This window comes from Rattus norvegicus, chromosome 2, assembly GCF_021556685.1.
Source record: "Rattus norvegicus strain SHRSP/BbbUtx chromosome 2, alternate assembly SHRSP_T2T, whole genome shotgun sequence".
Classification (NCBI taxonomy): Eukaryota; Metazoa; Chordata; class Mammalia; order Rodentia; family Muridae; genus Rattus; species Rattus norvegicus.
The window spans coordinates 13,563,191-13,590,275 of record NC_141535.1 but is presented as its reverse complement, the minus strand read 5'-3'; the positions used below and the strand labels follow the sequence as shown (position 1 = coordinate 13,590,275).

The window sequence follows — 27,085 nt, the reverse complement described above, 5'->3', positions numbered from 1 at the left end:
GGTGCTGGAGAAGGAGCCAAGAGTTCTTCATCTTCATCCATAGACAACAGAGGAGACTGTGTTTCACACTGGGTGGAGCTTGAGCATACAGACCTCAAAGCCCCTTCCCACATTGTCACATTTTCTCTGACAAGGTCACACTCTAACAAGGCCATACCTGCAAATAGTGCCACTTCCCATGGACCAGTCATTCTAGCACATGTGTCTGTGGAAGCCATTCCTATTCAAACCACCCATAGTATGCTCATATTGAAGTAATTAAAAATTCTGTAATTTATGTTTTAATAGATTTTAACAGGTGGAGTCTCACTATAGTAGTTTAACTATTATCCTAACAAGCAATAGATTTAATTGGAAACCATTGATGTTGAAATTGTTTTTTATTAAAATGATATTTTGTGTGTGAATGACAAGGGCATTTTTAAGTGTTTTGGTAGGGAAACTAGGATTGTCTTTTTCTGTTTTTAGAATTAAATTTTAAAGAAAATGTTGACTATTCTTTAGAGTATCATCAGTATGGCTCTACATGAATTCAAGAATTCCAGAAACTTGTCAAATATGAGTAAATGTTTGGAAACACATTATTTTAAAATTTCCTTAGTGTTTCTCTTATTGATTATTCAGTGGATTGACAAAGATTTCTTTGAGTAGAGACAAAAATTAACATTTTAATGGTGGGCATTAAGAAGGTTTAAAAGCATTCTGGGTGTGACTTTGGACATTCCTAGAAGACATGGTCTCACAGGACACTCCTGTCCTCTGGTTCTTACACTATTCTTGCCCCCTCTAACACAATGATTCCAAGACTTTGGTCAGAATCTGTGTTACAGATCTATCATTTGGGACGACTCTGCATTGGCAGTTGGTCGTAGGTTCTGTAAACGTCTCCATCTGTTGCATTAGAGAAGTTTCCTCACTGGTGGGTGAGGGTTACAGTTACCCGTGGGCATATAGAAAGTTTTAGAACATAGTGGGGATTATGCTGGTTTAGTAAAATGGTACTCGTAGGTTTTCCTCCAAGATTCATGACTTCACTAACCCTGAGTATTGGTGGGGTTCACAGTACCAGGCATGATTTTCTTCTTGCTGAGGGGTCCTAGGTCCAGTCAGAGCGATGCTGGTTGCTGCGAGGATATGCATGTTACACTGTACCCTTGGCATCATCATGCTGTGCTTGTTGTTGTGGTTCATAGGTGTCAAAGCCAGGGAGGGCTATTGGTTTCTTCCCTCCTGCACTCTCAATATGTGCCATTATGAAGGCTTAAAGAACAGATATGGGTGTCTGACATTTCTAGAAGACTTGGTCATACATCACACTCACCAATATAACTGCTGAAACATGAGCTGACCGAGGATGGCACCAACAGACACATTAATACAGACAGCTGGAAGTCTCTTCAGGCCTCAACCTTACACAAAGACCTACAGGAAACCAAGCTATGCTGAAAGTGGGAGAAACTGTCATTCCTAGGGAAGAGCACAGCAACTGGTTATTGAATATCAAATGATCAGCTCTGAAAACACACACACACACACACACACACACACACACACACACACACACACAGTGTTACTGCTGTGTAGACTGAACAGGCTGTATTTCTGTATTTAAGCATATATATCCCTATATATACACACATCTATTTACATAAGAACTATTAATGAAAAAGAAGCTATGAATTTGAAATCAGTAAGGAGAGATATATGGGGGGGAAGGGGATTGTGATGTGAGTATAATCTCAAAAATAAAGGAAATAATTTTAAAACATCATATGAAAAGTATTCTGCATCAAAAGTATGTTAATAAAGCTTTGTTAAAATCTCTCCTATGTGAAGCTCCTTGGGAGTTTAGCTGGATAGTAGAAATGACTGCCCAAGATTGTTTGTAGCAAAGATTGAACTGATGTGCAAGGGCTTCTTCCACAGTGACTAAGTCACCCCCCCCCCACACACGTGTCTTTGTCTCTACCAGGCTTGCTGCAGTTCTCCACAGGGCTGCCTCCTCAGCCTGAAGATGCAATGAGTCTGCCTGCCAGCAGCGTGCCCCACATCACAGTGCAGGAAGAGGACGGAGAAATCCGTTTGCTGGTCGTTCGTGCACAAGGGCTCCTTGGCCGAGTGACTGTGGGATTTAGAACAGTGTCCCTGACAGCATTTAGTCCAGGGGACTACCAGGTACATATTACTAAGACCTAACAGTTCTTATTTTATGTATATTAGTGTTTTGCCTGCATGAGTGTCTGTGCACATATGCGTGCCATCCGTGTTGAGATCAGAAGAGAGCCTCGGGTTCCCTGAAATGAGAGTTTCAGAAAGTTGAGAGCCAACATGTCCTCAGGACAGATAGGTGCTCTTAACCACCGAGCCCTCCCTTCAGCCCATCACCACGCCTTTTGAAGGAGCATTTATACCTTTGTACTTGGGCTCAGTCCTCCTGCAGGATTGCAAGCATCGAGCATTTTATGAGGAACCCATCAAGCAAACAAACAAGCACTGGTTGTTTTATGACCTTTTTTAAATTTGTGGAAGTTGTCAGTTTATTGCAATGAAACATGGCACTTAGACAGCTATCAGATTGCATGTTATACTCACTCTCGCTTTCCCTGTGTAGTTTGTTCTAATGGCATAGCTTTGGGCGGATCATGTAACAATATGATCCTTAACTCCTTCAAACTCTTTAAGAAAGTTCACTAGATAAAAATAAAAATTGCAAAGATATTATATGTGCAGGGCTTTAAAATGTTATCATTTTTTCTTCAATGGAGAAGCAACGTGGCACTTTAGTATGGTTCTAAGGATTTAGAAATGGACAGATCAGGGTTTTCATTTGATCTCTCTATGTGGATTGTAGAGATTCCTCCTTCCTGCTATGAAAGTCTTTACCTATAAGGTCATAGTATATCCACTGGGCAGGATCACTCTGTAGATGAATGGCAACATTGTATGTGTTACACACTATTCATGATACATATATAGTAACATTCACCACTGCCTACTCATAAGGTTGACAGCAGTCTTACGAAAGAAAATGATTAGAGTTTCTTCTTGGGAATCCTTCTCAATTACACACTTCAATGTTTATTGTTTCCCCCGTAATTCATTCTTTTAAGTTTTCAGTTTCTTGTTCCCTACCTTCCTCTTCCATAGTAATTTGTATTTACTCTTTCTTCTGAGCTGCATGGTCTTGGCTAACTGAACTCCACTAATTGCAGCTCTAACCCAGTGAGTTATGTAGTCTTAGACTTCTCCTTCCAACAACACTAGATTAGTGAGGCACCAGTGTTGGGAAGGGCCCAAGCTGTCAAATGAACTGCAGGAAGGCATTTTCCCTGTGATGTGGAGGACTGGCTAGGAAGGAAGCTATGGTCTGTGTAGACAGGATGACTCTAACCTCACAGGCCATCTGACACTTTCAGCTTTTTACAATTTTTTTTATAAAGAGAAGAAATGCAGAGGGACTGTGCATCCATACACATTAAGCTGCATTGTGGAGAGTGGGGTCCGGGAGGCAGACCTTGGATGTAGAAAGGCAAATGGAGCCTTGTGAAGGAGCCAAGACAAGAGGGATTTGAACTAGGCTAGCGCCGCAATCCACAGACAACTAGACAGGTTCAAGCAATGATTTCGGGAGAAGGTGGCCGGGTCTGAGGGTCAGTGTGGCTGGTGGAGCAAAGGGTGTCAAGAATGTCTCTTGATAGAGTTATGATGTTAACGGTAGGTTATACTGTTCGAGGACTCAGTGTCATGGAGATGAATGAACAAAGCAGAGTTTTAGGAAAAAGGTAATAAATGTGAGACTTTGACAGAAATCATTAGAAAAATTCAGTTGTTAAGTCTGGATGTCAGAGGTTAGAAGACACACAGCCCTGGAAGTTGTGGTCATCTACATAATATCAAAAGCTTGTCTAGATGGACTGTCTGGAGAGTTTGTTGAGTTAAACTCTGCCAGGAACACTGACAGAGAGGACTTTGGACAATACAAAAAGACAGAGAAAGTAGCATAGTGTATCAGCACAGATGAGCAAGACCAGAAGTGTTGACTGTAAGATACCGTTGGGGTTAAGTCAGTTTCCTAAGATGGTCAAGTGTCCGTCTGTCCTTTGACCTGTGGAATTCCTCTACCTGGTGCCAAAGTCCAGGCACACTGGCTCCATCTCCACTCTTATTTATTTCACATATTCCACCTGATGACTTTAATAATTAATAATATGTAACACTCTTTCATCTTCGCAAAGTTCTAATTAAGAATTTGATGTTTGCCTGCATGTATGTCTGCTCACCATGTGCATACCTGATACTCACATATGGGCAGGTATGTGAAGGCACTGTAACTCCTTGAAATGAACTTATGGATGATTGTGAGCTGCCATGTGGGTACTGGAAATTGAACCGGGTCTTCTGAAAGAACAGCCACTAGTGTTCTTAACTGACAAGTTCTAATACTCTTTCTAGAACTTCTTCATAGAGTTTGATTGGTCTTGGCTACTGGTGTCCGGCATGCTCTCCATGTTGACTAAACGAGTAACTGAGTGAACCCACACTCCAACCTCTCATTTAGAGCTAAGATTATTAACAGCTATAGAAGGTGAAATAGACATTCACGAACAATGATGCCAAAATATTAAATTACGTTAAAGTTTATGGCAGTAAACTCAAGAAGAAAATGGTTTTGTTAAGTATTGGAAGAGAATTCCTTGTGCGAAAAGGAAATGTTTCTTTAAGAATCTTTACGTGTCAACTATGAAGATTTCTTAAATCTCTTGTTTTTGATGAAGAAGAAGTGAGAAAAACAGAAGTCCACCTACTTTGTGAAGTTGAAAATAAGTATTTGTTAGAGCTTGGGGAGTATCTCATTGGTAGACCATTCGATAATCACACATAAGAATAATGAAAAGCACATGTGTTTTGAATTTACATTTTATATTTTCATATTTACTTATGTGAGTTTAATTTTTCCCATTTTCAGAATTTATGACAATTTGGCATACAGTAAACATTTTCATTTTGCAATTTTACATACAGAATAATTGTTTGTTTGTGTTTCAGAGTATTGCTGGCACATTAGAATTTCAATCAGGAGAAAGATACAAATATATTTTTGTCAACATCACTGATAATTCCGTTCCTGAACTGGAAAAGTCTTTTAAAGTTGAGTTGTTAAACTTGGATGGAGGAGGTAAGATGGGTAACATATAAATAGCAAATATTTACTTGTCTGCTAACCATGATGTCACTAGGTAGAGTCAATTCAAAGATTCCTCTGAATCAGTCACAGTACATTTGCACTGGATGGAAAAATTACTGCTGCCATTCCTATTGCTGGGCTCTAAAGTGACCTGGTTATTTTCTTTCTTTTTGAAATTTCTTAATAGTTGCACTAGAGCTGTCTTCGGATATAATGCATACATCTGTTAGTGAAGTCCAGAACAATAATTCCAGGGAAGACAGGTCTATGATATCTTATTTTGAATTTTGCCAGTTAGAAAACTCATTATCAAAGGCCTTTGCAGCTAAAATTCAATGCGTAGAAATACTTTCTGTTAGAAATATGAAGCTGTTTGTATTTCTTCCACTTGAATGAGCAATTTCTGTGTTTCTTTGCAGAAATATTAATGTATGTATCAGGTAGATGCTGCTTAGGCAGAGATCGAATACATGCAGCATGCACTGCATGTGCTTTGATAGCTATAAGAAAGGTAGTGTTTTCACAGCATTTTCTTAAATAGCAAAGCCTGGCATTGATCTCATTGTCAACATCTGCATTATGTAACAAAGAAAGTCATAGTCTAGAGAGCTTTCAAACTGGAAATCTAGGAAGAGCGTGTATACAAGAACTGTCTTTCTATATGATTAAGGTTTTTGGGTAAGTAAACAAAATTCCCTTTTCCTGTGTTCCTAACCTAGATGAAAACACAGGGAACCAAGCGAGTGCTTGGGAGCAGAGGACATAGTCAACAGGCAGTGTTGCACCCAGGTGAATGTATAAAGCAGGAAGAAGAGCTGCACGGTTCCACGTGCAAATGTCACTGTTGTCTGTGGACAGCTTCACTTAGCCACAGGGGCGTTCTCACACTGGCCTCATCATTTCAGTGATGAGAAGATCAGTGTGCACTATTAGAAGTCACTGTTTGTGTCACTGAGCTCAAATGATACTTAGATAATAGAAAGAGAATGTTAGTGACTGTCACCAGCATAGTTGATAATGAACAGATCTCCCATGCTCATGGATTGACAGGATTAATATAGTAAAAATGGCCATTTACCAAAAGCAATCTACAGATTCAATGCAATACCCATCAAAATTCCAATCCAATTCTTCATAGAGTTAGAACAATTTGCAAATTCATCTGGATTAACAAAAACCCAGGATAACTAAAACTATCCTCAACAATACCATTCCTGACCTCAAGCAGTATTACAGAGCAATAGTGATAAAACTGTATGGTATTGGTACAGAGACAGGCAAATAGATCAGTAGAATAGAATTGAAGACCCAGAAATGAACACACACACCTATGGTGACTTGATTTTTGACAAAAGAGATGAAGCCATGTGGTGGAGAAAAGATAGCATTTTCAGCAAATGGTGCTGGTTCAACTGAAGGTCAACATGTAGAAGAATGCAGATCGATCCATGCTTATCACCCTGTACAAAGCTTAAGTCCAAGTGGATCAAGGACCTCCACATCAAACCAGATACACTCAAACTAATAGAAGAAAAAGTGGGGAAGCATCTGGAACACATGGGCACTGGAGAAAATTTCCTGAACAGAACACCAATGACTTATGCTTTAAAATCAAGAATCGACAAATTGGATCTCATAAAGCTGCAAAGCTTATGTAAGGCAAAGGACATGGTCATTAGGACAAAATGGCAACCAATTGAGAAAAGATCTTTTCCAACCTACAACTGATAGAGGGCTAATATCTAAAATATACTAAGGACTCATGAAGTTAGACTCCAGAGAGCCAAATAACCCTATTAAAAATGGGGTACAGAGCTAAACAAAGAATTCACAGCTGAGGAATATTGAGTGTCTGAGAAGCACCTAAAGAAATGTTCGGTTGGGGATTTAGCTCAGTGGTAGAGCGCTTGCCTAGGAAGCGCAAGGCCCTGGGTTCGGTCCCCAGCTCCGAAAAAAAAAAAAAGAAGAAATGTTCAACATCCTTAGACATCAGGGAAGTGCAAATCAAAACAACCCTGAGATTCCACCTCACACCAGTCAGAATGGCTAAGATCAAAAACTCAGGTTATAGCAGATGCTGGAAAGGATGTGGAGAAAGAGGAACACTCCTCCATTGTTGGTGGTATGGCAAACTGGTTCAACCTCTCTGGAAATCAGTCTGGAGGTTCCTCAGAAAATTGGACATTGCACTACCTGAGGACCCAACTATACCTCTCCTGGACATATACCCAAAAGATGCTTCAACATATAATAAAGACCCATGCTCCACTATGTTCATAGCAACCTTATTTATAATAGCCAGAAGCTGGAAAGAACCCAGATGCCTTTCAACAGAGAAATGGATACAGAAAAGGTGGTACATCTACACAATGAAATATTACTCAGCTATCAAAAACAATGACTTCAGGAAATTCATTGGCAAATGGATGGAACTGGAAAATATCATCCTGAGTGAAGTAACTTAATCACAGAAAAACACACATGGTATGCACTCATTGATAAGTGGATATTAGCCCAAATGCTTGAATTACCCAAGATGCACAGACCTCATGAAACTCAAGAAGGATGATCAAAATGCAGATGCTTCACTCCTTCTTTAAAAGGGGAACAAGAATACTCTCGGGAGGGAATAGGGAGGCAAAGTTTAGCGTAGAGACTGAAGGAACACCCATTCAGAGCCTGCCCCACATGTGACCCAAACATATACAGCCAACAAACTAGATAAGATGGGTGAAGAAGTATATGCTGACAGGAACTGGATATAGATCTCTCCTGAGAGATACTGCCAGAACATGTCAAATACAGAGGTGAATGCCAGCAGCAAACCCCTGAATGAAAAGGACCCCCATTGGAGGAATTAGAGAAAGGACTGAAAGAGCTGAAGGGACTTGTGACCCCATAAGAACAACCAGAGCTTCCAGGGACTAAGCCACTACCCAAAGACTATACATGGACTGACCCTGGGCTCCAACTCCATAGGTAGCAGTGAATAGCCTTGTTGGGGCACCAGAGGAAGGGGAAGCCCTTGGTCCTGCCAAGACTGGATGCCCAGTGTAGGGGATTTTTGGGGGTGAGCGGTAATGGTGGGGGTGGATGGGGTGGGGAACACCTATATAGAAAGGGAGGGGGAGGTGTTAGAAAGCTGATGGACAGGAAACCAGGAAAGGGAATAGTATTTGCAATGTAAACAAGAAATACCCAATTTAATAAAAATGGAAGAAAAAACAGAAATCAAGCATCAGCAATTTTAAAAGCCAGTCAAAATTTAAACTCAAATATGAAATAGACATAGTTTTGACTTTTAAAATAAAATTATTTGTTGTGAAGAGAAAATAACGAACCATCAAGGGCCAGGTATGACATCACATACATTTAATTCCGGCACTTTTGAGGTCAGCTTAGTCTATATCATGTGTGAAGGCCAGTCAGGACATAGTGAGATTCTGACTCAAAAAAGGAAATCATCAAAGTTCTGCAGGTCTGGGATCAATGCCAAGGCCCCGTTTGTACCAAGGAAGTGACTGGCCACGGAACTGCAACCCATCCTGTGTCCACCAAATGTAACGAAGATAGTTATCATCCTAGCGATACTTAGACGTTTATGTAGAAACATTTCCTCAGAGATTTAGAACATGTATTGTATACTAGAAGGTGATAGAATCTTATTTGTAGTTCCCTAGTAAGATGAGCTCAATTTTTAGTAGTGAGTTGAGGCTAAGAGAAAAAATTGTCTAGACACTGACCTTTCTGCTGTAAAAGCTTGCAGGGTCTACATGGAGCAAAAGAGCACACCTTGGGCTGTACTGGTTTTTTTCCCCCAAAGTTGACTGGGCATGCTAACCACAGCCTTACTAGGTGTTGACTGAGCATGCTAACCATGGCCTTACTAGCTGTTGACTGAGCTAACCATGGCCTTACTAGGTGTTGACTGGGCAGGCTAACCACAGCCTTACTAGGTGTTGACTGGGCATGCTAACCATGGCCTTACTAGTGTTTGATACCAGTTAAGGTGTACGTGCCATTGGGCTTCATATTTCTTCCTCTGACTTCCAGACAGTATGGCAGCAGATTTATGGACTGTATGGTTGTTGGAAATCAGTTCTCTCTCTGAGAGAACTATAAATTCTATAAATTCTATACATTCTCATGCCTGGATTATTCCAGTCTTTATTGAAGGAAGAACAAAAACCAAGACAGACCTTAACCTGGCCTGTCAATCCAGGACCTTGGTAATGTGGCCTGCTTTTCATATCTGCCTTTCATTTTTGCTGTTCTTGTCCTTCCTTTCTTTATAAATATTTTGCAAAATCATGGTTGGCGCATACGGTGTATTAGATATGAAAGTGTAACTACTTTATATTGGTTATAGCTCTCGTATGTTCTCCAGGCAGTATATATTTTATTGTTTTAACTATGTTTTTAAAGCTTTGTGAGATATCTGTAAACTACAGTGTTCTTTGTAGGCGAGAGAGCTGGGATATTGAGGAAAGTGCAGTGCTTTGCTAACTGTATACAACTGGCATCCCTCCTAGACAGGGCTAACATAGCCTGATGATCTAAGACTCTGCTGACAATGTCGGTGTCAAACCAACAGGGCAACTAAGTTTGAGGGTAGACTGGTAGGGTCTGAGTGTGTGCATGGGGAAGTGTTAGCAGCATTTTGCTAGTTTTTAATTAGTTGTGATTAACAAGGTATACTTCACTGGATTGTAAATCAAAATGTATGGCTATATACACAAATATTATCAATAATTTCAAAGTGCTACAGATTTATATTACTATAAATTGCAAAAATCTCCAAGATTATTTAAATAATTGGACATGGATGCTATTAGTTACTAGTGGAGTCTTTCCTAAAACTAGAAAGACTTAGCAATTTCCTACATGATGCTGCACATCATAATTCCTGATGATCTATTATCTATGGAAAATGAACACCGCTGAGTGGCTCTTACTGTCTTCTTTACTTGCCTTGTTTTAAGTGATCTTAATTTTCTCACTGTGTTGCTGTGTGTTGTGTGCGTTGTCTCTGTGTGTCTCTTGTGAAGTGTCTGAACTTTTTAGGGTTGATGGCAGTGGTAGTGGAGAAGGGGACACGGATTTCTTCCTTCCAGCTGTTCGCATGCATGGTAAGCAGCTACCCTGCGGTCTCTTACTAGGAAGAGCTTCTCATTCCAGAGAGCAATGCTAATCCCTTCCTGTCATCTCCTGTAACTAGATGGTCCTTTGTGTGTTTTAACCCATTAACCATCACAACAGCTTTATGAGGTATGTTCTCTCGATGATGGAGACAGAATCTCATTCTTGCCTGCTTCTAATGGACAACACTCTCCACTACATGGACCTGAAGTTGTTTGCTGACTCTGAATGGATAGAAACTTTGTTTGAATGCCATTAAAATGAATGATTGTTGAAAATACTTTCCATGGCTTTGAATTTGATTGACGGAGCATTGGTATTTTCATGTAAAATCTGTCCCACTTATTTTCTGTACAACAAGAAACAAATTTTTATATGCACAACTTCATCAAAACAAGTGAGAAAAATGAGAAGGAAATGAAGGGAAAATAAGTTCCCAGTTAATTACTGTTAAACAATTCTGAAACAGATTCAGATACAGATCACTTCAGCTTTTTACCCAGGTTCTTTCTCATGCATGCAGAGACCATTTAGAGTAGCTGCCTTGTGACAGATCGCACCGTCCAACCCTCAAACGCTCCCTTTCCTAATGTCAGAGTTTGCACGTTGGCCTCAGAGTGCATGCTGCTACTGCTACTCCCGTTGGTTCTAGTGCCCATCAGTACTCCGTGTCATTTCTGTGTGTGACTGTTGCTTTTACGGTTGTCCATCTTTTTGTCTGTCTGCAGGAATCACTATAAAAGCGCTAGTTAGGAGGACTGAATGCTACTTTAGGCTTTAGCTTTTTTTTTTTCTACAAGCATGGATTGTTTGGGATTTAATCTGATCTATAATAGGATGGAAAAGTAGGCTTAGAGGGCACGTTGGAAACCCTGACTCTGCATTTGGATCCATTAAAGTCCTAGGGGCACCACTGTCTTAGAGAGTTTATAGTAGGTTTGTTTGATGCCCTTGAGAGGTAATCAGAGTTGTGGGACACATTCCTCCCAAGCTTTGTGTGGGAGAATGCTCTTTCAGAGAGAAAGGCAAAGGAACACAAATTCCCCTATTCATCTTCAAGCGTTGCCCAAGCAGAGAGGATCATAGAAGTACAAATATGTGTGGCGACCATTGGACCCACCTTCCTTTCTAAAACAACTTAGAAGGAACTCCATGAATAGAAAGCCTTTACATTTTTTACAATTAGTTATTCTTTGCTTTTGGGTAGTTTATAAAATAGTGATTAACCTCTTTTTTTCCCATTTGTGGGAACTTGCAGCCAGTCTAGGAGTGGCTTCCCAGATTCTGGTGACCATTGCTGCCTCCGACCATGCTCATGGGGTGTTTGAATTCAGCCCTGAGTCACTCTTTGTCAGTGGAACTGAACCAGAGGATGGATACAGTACTGTTGTATTAAATGTGAGTACTTTCTGAGACGCCTCCTAATTGCAAAATGGTGTAGTTTATCCGTAGGGCGTGCTTCTTCTTTTGTTTGCTTTTTTTCTGTAAAATGGTGTTAAGAGTGAGTCTAGGTAGGGCAGATTGCTAATTAGTGACTTATTGTTAATGTGTGGTTGCATTTACATGTAAATTTGCTACTTTGAGGAGCCTTGACCCTTTAGAGAATATACTGTGTTATATTTGGATTTCTGGAGGCAAGGCAGACTGGCATCCAAGGAAGAGAACATGGACGTGAGACATGGGGTCATGAGGATTTCCGGGAAGGAAGAGGGGAACTTTGGGGATGAAGAGTCTGTCTTTATGTTTGTTTCTGTGCACTGTGGGGTCTGAGACACCAGTGGATATGGTGCCGGGATCTCCTTATCCAAAGCTTCATCAGTCAGCTCAACTTTCCAGCCCGGAGCTTCTCAGTCAATCGCAGGTCATTACCCTTCATGTTGGACTTTGGCTAGAATTCTCCTTCAAGTTTCTGCATTAGTTCTCATAACCATGGTGAAAGACCCTCAGATTGAGGAGACTCTCGCTCCAATCCTGAGGATACCCACCACCCCACAAACACTCGGGACTCAGTCTTGATGTAAAAACAAGAGGTTTACTTTGGGATACCAATGCATTGGGGCTCGACACGGTCCTCACACAGGAGAGATGTGAGGAGCCTCGAACAGCAGAAATGTATGTTTTATATAGTCATTTAGGATTACACAGTTTCTTTAACTCAGCTATTTTGGTGCCAAGGATAACTGACCAAGCAGATGTTTCTTGTCCTGGAGTTCCTGGGACAAGGCCGCAACCATATCAATGCAGCCATTTCAGTACATCTGACTTGATATATGTTTTCCCGTCCTGGGGTTCCCAGGACAAGGACCAAGGATATCTGACTTGGCAGATGTTTCTCTCCTGGAGTTCCCAGGACAAGGCTATAGCTATGTCAGTACCAAGGACATCTAACTTGATATAGGTTTTCCCATCCTGGGGCACAATCTATAGTGGTCAGTCAGCTTCCCGGGAATGTTTCCTGCCTTGTAATTGCCCTGCAGTAAATATGTTCTATACCATCTGTTCTTATGGTCGGGCAGCTTCCTAGAGAGTGGATGGGAATGTGCTTTCTGTACTTTCTGGTCTATTGTCAATGTCTATGGGCTAAGCCAGGGCCAGCTTAAAAGATTCTCATTCTTAAGAAATGGCTGCACTAATATCAAAGGGGGATCTTTCAATGGCAACAAACACTTTAAAATCTCAGTGGCTTTTTAGAGCAAAGAAACATTGCCTGGGGAGGGTGGCTAGTGTATTCAATGATTTAGGAAGTAAGGGGCCTTTCCAAGAAGCCCGCCCGACAGCTTGAGTTCAATCTGTGAGCCGACATGGTGGAAACAGAACTGACTCCTCTACAGTCTACTATGGCACACCCCCAAACCAGCAAACAAATGAAATGTGTGGAAGTTGTTTTTAAACAATTTGTTCTTTAAAAATTAGGTTCATGGTGCATACCCACCGTGAGGTAGCAGAGGACGCTGGCTCATTGATTGCTTCAGGAAGCAAATATTGCTTATCTTTGTAGAAGTGTGGTTGGGAAATGTGAGTGCTGAGAGGGAAGGGATTTATGAATATCTGTAAGTGAACTGCGTGCCCATAAGGCCCTGTGCCACTTCACCAGAGGAAAAGGAAATCCCAAATATTTGTGAGTAGTAAAAGTAGTATTAATACTATTCAGTCGTGTGTGTGCCTGTCCTGCTGAGTTCTAGCACAGACATAGAAGGTTTTTACAGATAAATGGCTCCCTCAGTTCTCTCATTTCCATGTAACAATGAGGAAAGCTGAGGCTGGAACATCCTTCTGTACTCATGTGACAGACTTCATTTTGTCCCTTTGAAATCATTGAGTAATCTGCTATGGAGTTCATTGAATAATTACTTAGGACTAAAAATCCTGAGAAAGGATGATCCTTTAATAAAATTGTTGCCTCATTTTACTTTGAGTTGAAGATAATATTTATACATAATAAATTATTATTAGGATTATTATTAGGATTTCTTTAGAACACATTTAACCTTTCATTCTTAATATATGAAAGCATTTCTTCTAACTGTACTTTGTTGTACTTTGGGTCAATTATATTGAAAATAACTTTTTTTTGGAAAATGTTCTTGGTCTGTTCTTTACAGTGGAAACACATCATTTTCCGTAAGTATAAAGAGTATCTCTTGCGTGTGCATAAGGACAGTAACTCACATCCTACGGTTACTGAGTATTTTCTATCTAGTCTGTGGTTTTCCACCCACTGTCACCTTTTATATGCCATCAAGTTAGGGGGAGGATGTGTACAACCTCTCCCTCCAATAGTTTTATAATCTTGAAAACTTAAAAAATTAAAAGACAACTTAGAATTTAGCCTGGCACTATCATTGTGTACTTAAATTCTTAAGTTGGTGTGCCAGTTTCTCTCTCTACATCTGAACTCTTTTACAGGTTACACGGGCTCAGGGAGCTCTGTCTCCTGTGACTTTGCTTTGGAAGGTGGACTCGGACCCGGATGGGGATCTCGCTGTCACCTCTGGCAACATCACGTTTGAGGTTGGGCAGAGGCTTGCCCACATCACTGTGGAGATACTGGCGGACGAAGAGCCAGAGCTAGACAAGACACGCACCGTGTCCATCCTCAACGTGTCCAGCGGCTCCTTGGGAGTTCTTTCCAGTGCCACATTGACAATATTGGCTAGTGATGATCCCCATGGGGTGTTCATTTTTCCTAACAAAACTAGACCTATTAGTGTTGAAGAAGCAACCCAGAATGTCACGTTATCGATAATAAGGTTGAAAGGCCTGATGGGAGAAGTTGCAATCTCATACGCCACCATAGATGATATGGAAAAACCACCATATTTCCCACCTAATTTAGCAAGAGCAACTCAAGGAGGAGATTACATATCAGCATCTGGATTGGCTCTTTTCAGAGCAAATCAGACTGAGGCAATGATCACTATTTCAATCCTGGATGACGACGAACCAGAACGGTCAGAATCTGTGTTCATTGAACTTTTCAATTCTTCTTTAGTAGACAAAGTACAGAATCGCCCAAGTAAGTATCTATTAATGTGTTGTGAAAGTTAGAGATAAGACTGTGGAAACGAAAACCCAAATTTTTTATGTAAAAAAAAAAACTATAAGGAAGGTAAGATTAAGGGTAAGTAAAACTACCTTTATATGATTTTCTTTATTTATTGTATGTGCTCGTGTGTGCCTGACCGCATACATACCAAATGTGTGCGGGTACCTGAGGACGCCAGCAGAGTGCATCACATCTCCTGGAACTTAACTTACAGCTGGGTTGAGCTGCACACTTGGACCTGTCTTCGGGTCTCTGCAAGAGCAAACGTTCTCAATTACTGAGCCATCTCCTTAGCTCCAAGAATCTCTGAAAGCAATGCTTCCTAAATGATTTTCTTTCAGACAACCGGAAAGCAGGCATAGATTTTTCCCTTGGGAATCATATATTAAAAAGCACTCATGCCCCCAAAGTGAATTTTAAAAACTTCTGTGTAATGATTATATGGCTGACCCCAGTGCTGTTTTGCTTCAAACTATTCTGCCGACATCGTAAAGAGCTCCTAAGTTTTCTCGTGGCAGCACTGTGAGTGACTTCATTTTGGTACACTTCTAACAGATGTTCTAATCAACAGATGTGTGTAAGGGGAAGAGATAGGGCTGTCCAACTGTAAACAGTGAGCGTTGGTGGAATTACAGGGGCTAGGATGCGAGGCTCGAAGGTCCACATTCTATAATATACTGCTGTATGGATTAAGATCTCTCCTCAGCAAGTTTGCTCGCCTTCCCTGGGTGAAGACTATGAAGTGACAACAGCCACACTAATTATAGCTGAGGACAATAAAGGCGATTTATGATTGCTGACGTGAAGTCTTCAGGTTAATGATTTCTTATGAAAGATTCCTACTCTTTTATAAAGATAGATTCAGGATCAGTTCTGACAGCCAAGAAGTTGAAATGGAACTGAACAATTAATCTTTTAAAGTAAGAATTATAAAGATCTCACTGTTATTCCACCAGTTTGCAACTTGCTGAGATTGAAATAAACAGCAAATGGAAGACCTCACACGGCAGTGGCGTGGATCTGCCCATGCCGAAGTCGGGTAACCTCCTTCCAATGTATCATGATAAGTTGGTGGGCGTAATCTTCCAAAGCTCCCTTTTCCTGATATAATTAGGAAGTGATAGAAGTGTAAATAATTTTTATTTCTAATGTGGAGATATTAGGGATTACATGTGGTACTAGATGTAAAAGCAATACAGCATCTGTTTTGCTGGAAGCATAGTGTCAGCAGTTATCAGTAGGACGGCATGTGGGGAGAACCTTCGTGCTGTTGGGATGGAGGAGTGGTCACCCTGCCATCTATAGAGCAATGCAGAACAGCTGTTATGCCGGTAAAGGTGCACAGCCAAGAAGGGTGCAGGGGAGGAGAGGGAGAGACAGACTCAGACTGTAAGAGACAAAACGAGTGTGTAAGGTCTGGTAAGCCTTAACTTTGAATGTAGCTACCAAGGTTTGTGAGTGGTAGAGGCATGAGAAGACTTCAGAGGAGGGTGCCCACCTGTGTATTACTGCAGGCATTATACGTGGCTTGCTGAGGTCTGCACATTTGAAGGTGGGGGGAGTATGAATTTTTATAGTTTCTTGGTTATGTGTCACAGGCACTAATATCACAGGTTACTTCATTGATTTCTTTGTGGCATTAAGTCCTTACTGTAGAAATGTGTATGTGTCCGTGTGTATATATATTAATTATATACAAATGTAACATGTAACAAATTTCTGTCAATTTGACACAAGCTACAGTCATCTGAGAGAAGTTCTGTTGAGAAGATGCCTCTGTAAAATCAGGATGTAAGGCATTTTCTTAATTAGTGACAGATGGGGGAGAGCCCAGCCCATTGTGGGTGATGCGATCCTGGGTTCTCTAAGAAAGCAGGCTGAATAAGCCTCGAGGTGCAAGCCAGTAAGCAACACCCCTCCATGGCTTCTGCATCAGCTCCTGACTCAAGGTGCTCACCTGCTTTGAGTTCCTGCCTTGGCTTCCCTTAAATGGACTATGCCTAGGGGTGTGTGAGCCAAATAAAGTTCCTCAAGTTGCTTTTGGTCATGGTGTTTCATCACGGCAATTGTCATCCTAACCAACACATATATTCAATACAAATATGTCAGCAGATGAATAGAAAAACAAGATGTGTGCATATTATTATCTGCATAAAGGTAATATTAATTGAATAAGAAATGAAATTGTGTTTGCGACAAAATAGATGAAACAGGGGGGGCATATCATCAGTGACATAAGCAATGCACCAAAAAATAGTTTTGTGCTGGAATTCTGTTTAACAATGTCACAGCAGTGATCTAATTATAATAGTGTAACTTTGTAGGCTCTTAGTATCCGATTAATGCTATACAACTTGATGGCTAATTACACTTGGATCAGCAGTTTCTCTAATGCTTATTAAGATATACTTACAGTGTAACTGTTCCCTTGATAATGTTTTTAATTTCTAGAATATATCTTAAAAGATGGTGGAGATTTCCTATTTACTTTACTTTTGTATTTGCAATGCTTAAATTAGGACTGACAGGTGAACAGATTTAAACATAGGTAGGGAGAGACTGAGAAGTCTATTGGATTCTTGACGGCGGTTAGCCGGATCTCAGAAGTCCATTGTGTTAATCTTCTTAATGTCTTTCAGTCCCACATTCTCCACGCCTTGGGCCTAAGGTGGAGACCGTGGCCCATCTCATTATCATTGCCAACGACGATGCGTTTGGAACTGTGCAGCTGTCTGCACCGACTGTTCGTGTAGCCGAAAATCATGTTGGCCCCATTATCAATGTGACTCGAACGGGAGGAGCATTTGCAGATGTTTCTGTTAAGTTTAAAGCTGTGCCAATAACTGCAGCCACGGGTAAGAAAATCCTGGAGAGGAGCGGTGACGCTGTGGGCTCGTTTATCCTTTAGGCTCTATAAGGGACATCCATCCCCCTTCCCTCCCTAAGGTGGTCTGCAGCTGCTGCATTTCACCCAGCTTCGTGAGGAGGTCGCTCCGGCTATGTCGATAGGGATGCTTGCTTGTGGCATCTGGACGACTGTATAGCTTGTCTTCTCACTGACATTACAATTCTTTCATCTCACTTTTTATGAGTGTTTATCCACGAATCTCCCTGAGGAATGTTATTATTTTTCCGTGCATGTGAGGGAATGAACATGAAAGCAGGAAGATGTTCGTTATCAAACACACACGTGTTTAGTTTGAGAAATAAGACTTCTTTTTTCAAATGAGTGTATCTAAACATCCTTCAAAAATATTTCTCCAAGTGTGGGGCAGCACTTCCCTGGTGTGTGGGGTGCTAATTCTGAAGCAAGCTTTCACATTTGTCCCTTTCAGGTGAGGATTATAGTATAGCGTCATCGGATGTGGTCTTGCTGGAAGGGGAAACCACTAAAGCTGTGCCGATATATATCATCGACGACATCTACCCTGAGCTGGAAGAGGCCTTTCTTGTGCAACTGCTGAATGAAACAACAGGCGGAGCCACGCTGGGGCCTCTAAGGGAGGCCGTCATTACCATAGACGCTTCTGATGACCCTTTTGGACTGTTTGGTAAAGACTAATTTCTTTTTCCCTTTTATTTAGTCTGTAAGTCATGGAATCTTTATTTAAGATTGAGTTGACCAAGGTAGTCTTGTTGGTTAGTGTTGGTTTTGTTTTTTAGTTTTGTTTTGTTTTTGAGGTATTACTACGTATACATAAGATTCCTGGCATAGGTTAATGGTTACCCAGGAAATGAGAAATCACATTTTTAACAGAGATACTCAAAACCTGTTTGCTTTTGTGTCAATACTGGCTCCTATATATGTTCTATAAATTCTTTGAGTTTTGGGAGACAGTGTCATGCTAACTGTGACAACTGGGCTATCCTGAAACTCGACACTGTCTTAGCCTCTTCAGTACCAGATGATAAACATGGACTGACTATATGCCTGGTTTTTACTTTAACATAATTCTTTTAAATGGTTAATTAACAAAATTTCCACTCACAATTGGGTTTTTAAACCTTCTGCATAATGTCAGCCGGGAAGCAAAGTAGCAACTACCTTTGTAGTCCAGGCTGGCCCTGCAGTGGCTGCAGCACTACAGGACACAAACCTGTCCCCCGTAGGCATCCATGATCTGCTTTTGTTACAATTAAAAATTGCAGGCAGTCTTGCCCAGCTTGCCTCACAGCTACTGCTTATGGTTCTTAGCAGGAGAATCCCTTCTCTCAGAGGCCCCAGCTTGGTCTTGGTTTGTCACAGTTTCACCTTGTGTCTAAAAACAACTGTTCTGTCTGCCCTTCAGGTTTTCAGAGTACTAAATTTATTGTAGAGGAACCTGAGTTTAACTCAGTTTGGGTAAACATGCCAATAATTCGAAATTCTGGGACACTCGGCAATGTTACTGTTGAGTGGGTTGCCACCATTAATGGACAGCTTGCTACTGGCGACCTGCGAGTTGTCTCAGGTAATGTGACCTTTGCCCCTGGGGAAACCATTCAAACCTTGTTGTTAGAGGTCCTGGCTGACGACGTTCCGGAGATCGAAGAGGTGAGAGGACTGACTAGTATAGAATGACGTACATTGTGCCTTGTCTCGTAGAGTGACTATGTTGCTGTGAGAATGGCGAATGCATGCTGTCTGCAGGGGTTCCCCAAAATGGCAGTCTGAAGACTGTTTTACAATACACAGAAAGAGGAACAGTTTTCCTAGAATGCACGGTGCACAGGCCACCTGGCCAGTTTAAGACGGTTTTCGTGTGTGTGTTTATAGTGTGTTTTAGAACACTTCTGCTAAGTGATTGTATGCACGTATGTATGCATGTATATCATAATGATGCAACATTTGTTTCATATCATTTTGGCTTGTGTCTCTGTCCCCTTCGGAGTGTGAGCTAGGTGTAGATTGTGATTCTCCACAGACTCGAGCTCCTACTCTTCCACTATTGTAACAAGCATACTAGGTCCACCTTCCCGGTATTTCTCGTAATGGAAATGCAATAGGGAAGTTGGCTAATTACTAAAATTACTAAAAGTAATGTTATTTTGTGAAATTCAAGTATTAATGTCTAGATCTCATATTCCTTTAATAACAATTTTGTTTAACTGCATATGAAGTCTATAACACTTTTATTATTGCTAATTGTGCCATTGTTCATTTTAAAAATATGAACCATGCATTTGTACGTTTAGTACATGTAATACATTTTCTTCTTTCTAAACTTAGATGACATTATGCAACTATCCTTTAAAGTTTTGTTGACAATTTCAAGTTAAGATAGTATGGGTGAGACCCAGACAGATTCACTCACCACTGAAAGGGATATGTAATATTCCCCTAAGTAAGAAAAGCTTTGGTTACGAAAGTCATACTATTACAATGATAAACACAGGTTCATGTCTTTAATTTAAATTTAAAATGTACTTACTTTGATTAGTTTTATATTTACTTAAAATTTTAATATTTAATTATTAAAATTATCTTACTTTAAATTAAAAATTTTAATTAAAAATAAAATTTAAATTTAAAAAACTGATTCTTATGACTAAGTACTAAGAGATTTGAACAGCTTATGCATTATTTATGTATTAAAAGTTAATTGTGTATTATTTTGTTATACGTTAACTTCTGAGTGTAATGGGCAGTTTCTTCGGGCTCATTTGCATTTCATCATAATTTGTTATTATGTGGATGTGCTTGGTATTGTCCTGCATCTATCTCAGAACTGGGACTCCATTAAGGAAGTTTTCACTATGTTTTTAGGTCGTCCAGGTGCAACTAGCTGCTGCCTCTGGTGGAGGTACGATTGGGTTAGATCGTGTGGCACACATTGTAATTGCTGCCAACGATAACCCTTACGGTTCAGTTGCCTTTGCTCAGTCCATTTATCGTGTGCAAGAACCCCTGCAGAGACATTCCTCTGTGAACATAACTGTCAGGAGGAGGTACGCGCTCTGCTTGCTGCGTCTGTAGGAGTGTGGGTTGGGGAGGTGTCCTCCTCTAACCTAATAATGTAGAGTCGTATGTTGTTAACTGCATAACTTACCCCATAGCTTGATCTAACACGTTAGCTTTTATGTGTTGATAGAAAGACTTAGTCATGTTTATTAGTTAGTGAAATTAGGATGGCCTTTTACACCATTGTGCTTTTGAGCTACCAAAATCTATTGGTTTCCTATGTAATATGTTCTAATTAGAGTTTGAATATTGTTTCCTTTTAAACTCGGATGTATGAAGGGTGGACTTTTAGGTTCTGTTTTCCTTGCATTTCTTTTGTAGGGAACATAATGTCCACTGGCCTCCCTCAGAAACAGAACAGAGAGGGTTGAAGGACCTGTAGCAAAATAGTCACGTTTCTATAAATGTATTCATTTTGCTGTCATTGTTATTTTTTGTGAAATCTAATAGTTAAAGTTCCGTAATTAGGTCTGGGAACTCTGAAATGGATACAACTTGCCTACCTTGCAAAATATTTTCATAGCACGAGTAAAAGTGAGCCTTACTGGTTGAAAACTAGGCAGCATAGTTAACACCAGAAAATAAAATGTTGAAAGACAAACCCTATTAAGAAATAAGCTTGTACTACTTGGGTTAAACTGGTGTTTGAAATATTACTAACAACGCTTCTCAAAGCCACAGTGGGCATTGTCTGTCCTCTGTGTGCAGCTCCCACATTAGTCTGAGTGCTTAACCTGCTTTTCCTCTGTCCCTGCACATTTCAGCGGAGGACACTATGGTCGCCTGCTGTTGTTCTACAGCACTTCTGATATTGATGTAGTGGCTCTTGCAGTTGAGGAAGGTGAAGAAGATGTGTTATCCTACTATGAATCACCGACACAAGGGATGCCCGACCCGCTCTGGAGAACTTGGGTCAATGTGTCTGCAGTGGAGGAGACACAGTATACCTGTGCCACTTTGTGTCTCAGGGAACATGCCTGCTCTGCCTTTTCAGTTGTCAGTGGTGCCGACGGACCGCAGTGTTTCTGGATGACCTCATGGGTCAGCTTAACGGTGAACAGCTCAGACTTCCAGACCTACAAGAAGAACATGACTAAGGTGGCCTCTCTTTTTAGTGGCCAGGCTGTTGCCGGCAGTGACTATGAACCTGTGACAAGACAGTGGGCCCTGATGCCGGAAGGCGATGAGTTTGCAAACCTCACTGTTTCTTTACTTCCTGATGATGTTCCCGAGATGGACGAATGTTTCCTAATTTCTCTCCTTGAAGTTCACCTCGTGAACATCACAGACAGTTTTAAAAACCAGCCAACCGTAGGACACCCGAGTACTTCCACGGTGCTCATAGGGCTGAATGGCGATGCCTTCGGAGTATTCGTTATGTACAGTGTTAGCCCCAATACCTCGGAAGATGGCTTGTGTGCACAAGTGCAGGAACAGCCACAGACCTCAGTGGAACTGGTTATCCACAGGACAGGAGGCAGCCTGGGGCAGGTGATGGTCGAATGGCGCACTGTTGGTGGAACAGCTACCGAAGGTTTAGATTTTATAGGTGCCGGAGACATTCTTACTTTTGCAGAAGGTATGTCATGGTATAGAAGTGTTTCAGCACTTCTTGCTAAAGTTATCTGAGGCAATATCATGCTGATGTTCCTGCCTATTCTTATTTATTTAGAGACGCAGTGTGGTTTTGGAAGCCATAGTGATTCAGCTTATAAATGGTTATCCTAATAGACACAGGCTCGCATGACCTGTATGTGTATGTTTTTAGTTTGTTTTTAAAGGAGACATCTAGGGAACATGTAAATTTTATGCCTTTGTGCATGGTGACTGTGGCATTCATATGTCAGAAGCAATCACAAGACAGGTTCTTATTTTATAAGGGAAGTTACAGGAATGAGCTATGGATACACAAACAAATGTGTTGAAGAAGCAGTGCTACATGAGAATATAACGTTTTCAAATGCACCAGATAATACAGGGTAGAACGTCAGTGAAAATTTTTAAATAAAAATCACCTGAAGTTTGAGAGTTGTATTTATTTTAAGGTGATCTTTGCCGTCGATTATTTTGCTGTGGTACTATTCTTAAACTTGTAAAAGAGTGCACAGAATTTCTCATAAGTGACGTCTGAAATGCAGGAGAGTTTAATGAAGATTGTCTTCACATACTCAATCTTAGTACTAGTTGGGTATGATATTTAAAATTGGGGAAGTTCATAGTTTAGTTTGGTATAGAAGTGGTAATTTTAGTCAGAATATTTTTAAATCCTGAATTGAACAATTACAAAAACTCACAGTTAATTTTTTTTTGCTCCTGATTGAAAAAGTTACACATATTTATAAGAAACTCAGAATATAAACTGGATAAAAAATTTTTAATTATTAGCAATTCTGTGTCTCGGAGAAGTTCACTCTCTGTTTATATTTTAATGCACATACATTTTTGAAACTAGTAACTATATATGTAACAAACTTTGAAAATATCTAGTAAACACTGTGTTTGAGAATAAAAATTTTAAATGCCTTAAAGTTGGCTGGAAATGCAGTTTAGTCAATACAATGCTTGTCTAGCATTCACAAAGCCCTGGATACAAACCCTAGCACCATGTAAACCGAGGTGGTAATATTTGCATCTGATCCTAGCACTCAGGTGATAGAGCCACAGGAGTAGGAGTTTACCATCATCCTCAGCTGTATGCCAAGTTTGAGGCAGTGCTGAGCTCCATTAGACAGACCATCTCAGAAAAAGAAAATGAAATGAAATGCTAGAAAACATTTCTGCGTGGGGAGGTGGAAAGGAAGCTGGTTCCTGAGCGGAAAATGGCAGATGGTAGACTGGAGATTGGTGACATTTCCCGTTTGAAGTGAGTAACAAAAGTGTAACAAGATAGGGGATAAGGTTATAAAACAGGAGATAAAAGTTATAGATAAATTTCTCATGGCTTAGATAAGCATAAAGGACCAATTATAGAAAGCAACTGCACTATACACGTTATTAGATTGAATTATAACTTTAGCTTCACACAAAATGGACTTGGTTTTGTAGCTAACTTAGATTACTAGGTAACATGCAGTTTCAAATCAAGGTTCTTGGTTCAATGCCCAGAAGCATAAGGAGGGAGAAAACAGAACGATGTTGTATTGAGGATGGCAATGCTGTGGGATCCCTCATTTTCATCCTCCATTTACAACATGGAAGGGAACTAAACAGGGTTCCCCACGGGTGAACCTCAGAGGGAGGGCATTTTGTGGGATGTTCCCCAGTGCTTTCTTTATTAAAGGAGCACTGTGTCAAATACTGCCCCTCTTCCCCTACTGCGGTCTTCTGCTGTCTCCTGGCAACACATCCTGGAAACTAGTCTATGATGCTGCCACCTCAGCCATCCTCCCCAAAGCAATTGTCCTCATGAGGCTGTCTCAGCTAGAGCTTGTTGTCCCTCTGTGCCACTTTACTACCGTCCCATGGGTGCCGGTGACATGTGAGAGAGATGTAGGGATAGCCAAGACTATTCACAGTAATGCCCTAACAGGACTGAGATTATACTTCCTTGGAAAGTAGGAAACTACTTGTAAACATGACTTTAGCACTCTTTCCCAGGTCATGATCATTTTTGACAGAGACCAGGGAGTAGACCATGATTCTCTGGAATAGTTGTCCCCACTGACGTTCTACTATTCAGTGTCCTCTCTGTAATATGCCCACACTGAGATTTTTTACAGCACTTTGGATTTCAGAAAACGGGTAAGAGGCACAGTTTGATGCGATGGTTACACTGTTGATCACAGCACTGAACTCTTACACTTGACACTGTTTTACTTATCTTTTAAAATTAAAGGTTACTTTGGCCTTTCAGGTTGGTATTTCACGGATTCAGCTTTAATTCTTTTAACTTTTTCAAGGTGAAACCAAAAAGACAGCCATTCTAACCATTTTGGATGATTCTGAACCGGAGGACGAGGAAAGCATCTTCGTCCGTCTGGTGGCCACGGAGGGTGGAAGCAGAATCCTGCCCAGCTCTGACACAGTTACAGTCAACATCTTGGCAAACGACAATGTGGCAGGAATTGTCAGTTTTCAGACAGCTTCGAGATCTGTCATAGGCCACGAAGGTGGGTGCCACTTATTATTGAACACATTCTTTCTTGTTTCCACAGATGTGATTCTTTGTCTCATGTTCTGAAGCCTCTGTTTTTTCTTTTCTTTTCTTGTTGAGCTGCTGTTTTCATCTGTGTAGCACTTTGTTTAGAAGAGGGCGGGGCCAGCAGTATGCACTGTCTAACCACATGTGTGAGCCTCACAGGTACTGTGATCGAGCTCACATATAACGTTCCCACTGCTAGAGTTGCTGGATGCCTCCGTGCTAGAATGCTTGGGTTTCTCCTCTGCTAAATCACGACACAGTCCATACCTCACTGTTGCTGTAAAATAAATAAATAAAAAAGTATGGTTGTCTTTTACCCCGCTAGGTCTGGCACCGCGGTGCCCCTAGATATCTGCTAGATATCTTGGCGGAAACACATCCCAACTCTGTGGTGGCCCAGTGTCTCCAGCCGCCGCACACTTTCCTACACTCAAACCATCACATAAAAGAACACACAACACAATAATCTTTGACCCAGTTGGTAAGATATAATTGTGCACCTGAACATACAAAGCCCAGGACCATCCATCCTTTAGGAACATTGATAACAACCTGTAAATACACATTTTGGAATCTTAATGTCAGCCTCCATCGTCCTGCCACAGCTTCTCGCTCTCTCTCTCTCTCCCTCCCTCCCTCCTTCCCTCTCTCCCTCCCTCCCTCCTTCCCTCCCTCCTTCCCTCTCTCCCTCCCTCCCTTCCTCCCTCCTCTCCTTTCTGTTCTAGTCTCCTCCTCTTCCTTCAAACTTCTCTCCCGTCCATCCTTCCTTCTCCTCCAATGACAGGCCTCCTTCTATCCTGTACCTGCCCCTCACCTGTACTTTACAAATTCAATAGGGAGAAGTTTCTGGTGAAGTCACCTGATTCCTGAGTCTGTGAGTAGGCCGCTGTCCTTGGGGCAGTGGAATTAGCATCAGAATACAGATAACTCCAGGGCAAACCACAACACCTCACAGAGGTCTTTGGGAAGTGAGCTGTGAATTTGAAGTGCATAATATGGGTTTTGGCCAGAGTAGTATGCACATTTTGGTACCTATTTTTATTGAACAGTAAAATATTGAATGTTAGGGAAAATATTCATAATCGGTGGATATTTTAGCCCCAGCTTTGTAGTTTACTATGTTTTATGAATAGTGTGCTGTGCTAGAAAGCCTGTGACAGTGTTTATTTTAAACACTACAGTTTCCCTACATCTTGAGTATTCTGTCTCAGGAACAATCTACTTTTTGTTTGATTCAAATATTACAGTGACAGTAATTACCTTTGAAAAAAATGTTTTGAAATTAATGAAACATTACAGAATGTCCTTCACCACATAGTTTGAATCCTATTTTTAAATATTTAAAAACAATTCTACTCTAAGGACTTAGGAGATGAAAATAATATGGCTCCTATACATGGTTCTCTTGCGAGGAAAGCATAAAGCTCACACACACACACACACACACACACACACACACACACACACACACACACACACACACACACACACACGTTAAACGACATGACAAAGCCAAGGACCTAGTTAGCGGCTGTGCTGGAAACCTAATGAATGTTAGTTAGAGCGCATCTTCTGTCTCCTTACTGGATTCCTACTTGCAAGTTTGCTGAACTTATCTAACCACGTGAGCCCTTCACTCTCTGCTCTTGTTAATGGTGTAGACTTTCATCTTGTCAGCTCAATAATGAACAAGAGTAACTGATAAATTGTCATAAGCATACAGGAAAGACAAATCGCTGGCAAAGTTGATTTGTAGTGTAAATTAGAACACCATCACAGGAGTCCTTAGGAATGCTGGCAAGCTTATGGAGTGTTACCTGCGTGCTGGGTCCACGCCCATCGTTTCCGTGTTTCAGCAGCAGCTCTGTGCGATGCTTCCTGTGGGATCTCACACACGCGGAAGTGGAGACAGCATTTGAGGTCAGCAGTGGAACCTCCACAGTGCCGGAGGCCAGGGCCTATGTGATGGCGAGTTCCATGGCAGAGACTGTTTTGTATCCACTGCAGAACCGGACAGTGTAGGAAACGGTAAACACTTGAAGTGGCTTAAATGCAGGATTAATAAGTCTGATTAGTGCTGCCTATATGAAGGATTTGAAGGAAGGAAATCAGAAGGAGAACCTTGCTCTATCT

At 41.0% G+C, this 27,085-nt stretch overlaps 1 protein-coding gene across 1 annotated transcript in view; it reads left to right on the top strand.

Moving 5' to 3' along the window:
- Adgrv1 (adhesion G protein-coupled receptor V1) overlaps positions 1-27,085 on the top strand; it is a 579,866-nt gene that overhangs the window by 82,521 nt on the left and 470,260 nt on the right. Inside the window, exons 24-34 of the mRNA XM_087635923.1 lie at positions 1,973-2,175; positions 5,047-5,176; positions 10,234-10,314; positions 11,583-11,722; positions 14,231-14,840; positions 17,510-17,725; positions 18,206-18,421; positions 19,160-19,404; positions 20,617-20,798; positions 21,576-22,390; positions 24,711-24,920. Of these exons, the coding sequence (XP_087492049.1) occupies positions 1,973-2,175; positions 5,047-5,176; positions 10,234-10,314; positions 11,583-11,722; positions 14,231-14,840; positions 17,510-17,725; positions 18,206-18,421; positions 19,160-19,404; positions 20,617-20,798; positions 21,576-22,390; positions 24,711-24,920 (3,048 nt within the window). The remainder of the gene's footprint in view (positions 1-1,972; positions 2,176-5,046; positions 5,177-10,233; positions 10,315-11,582; positions 11,723-14,230; positions 14,841-17,509; positions 17,726-18,205; positions 18,422-19,159; positions 19,405-20,616; positions 20,799-21,575; positions 22,391-24,710; positions 24,921-27,085) is intronic.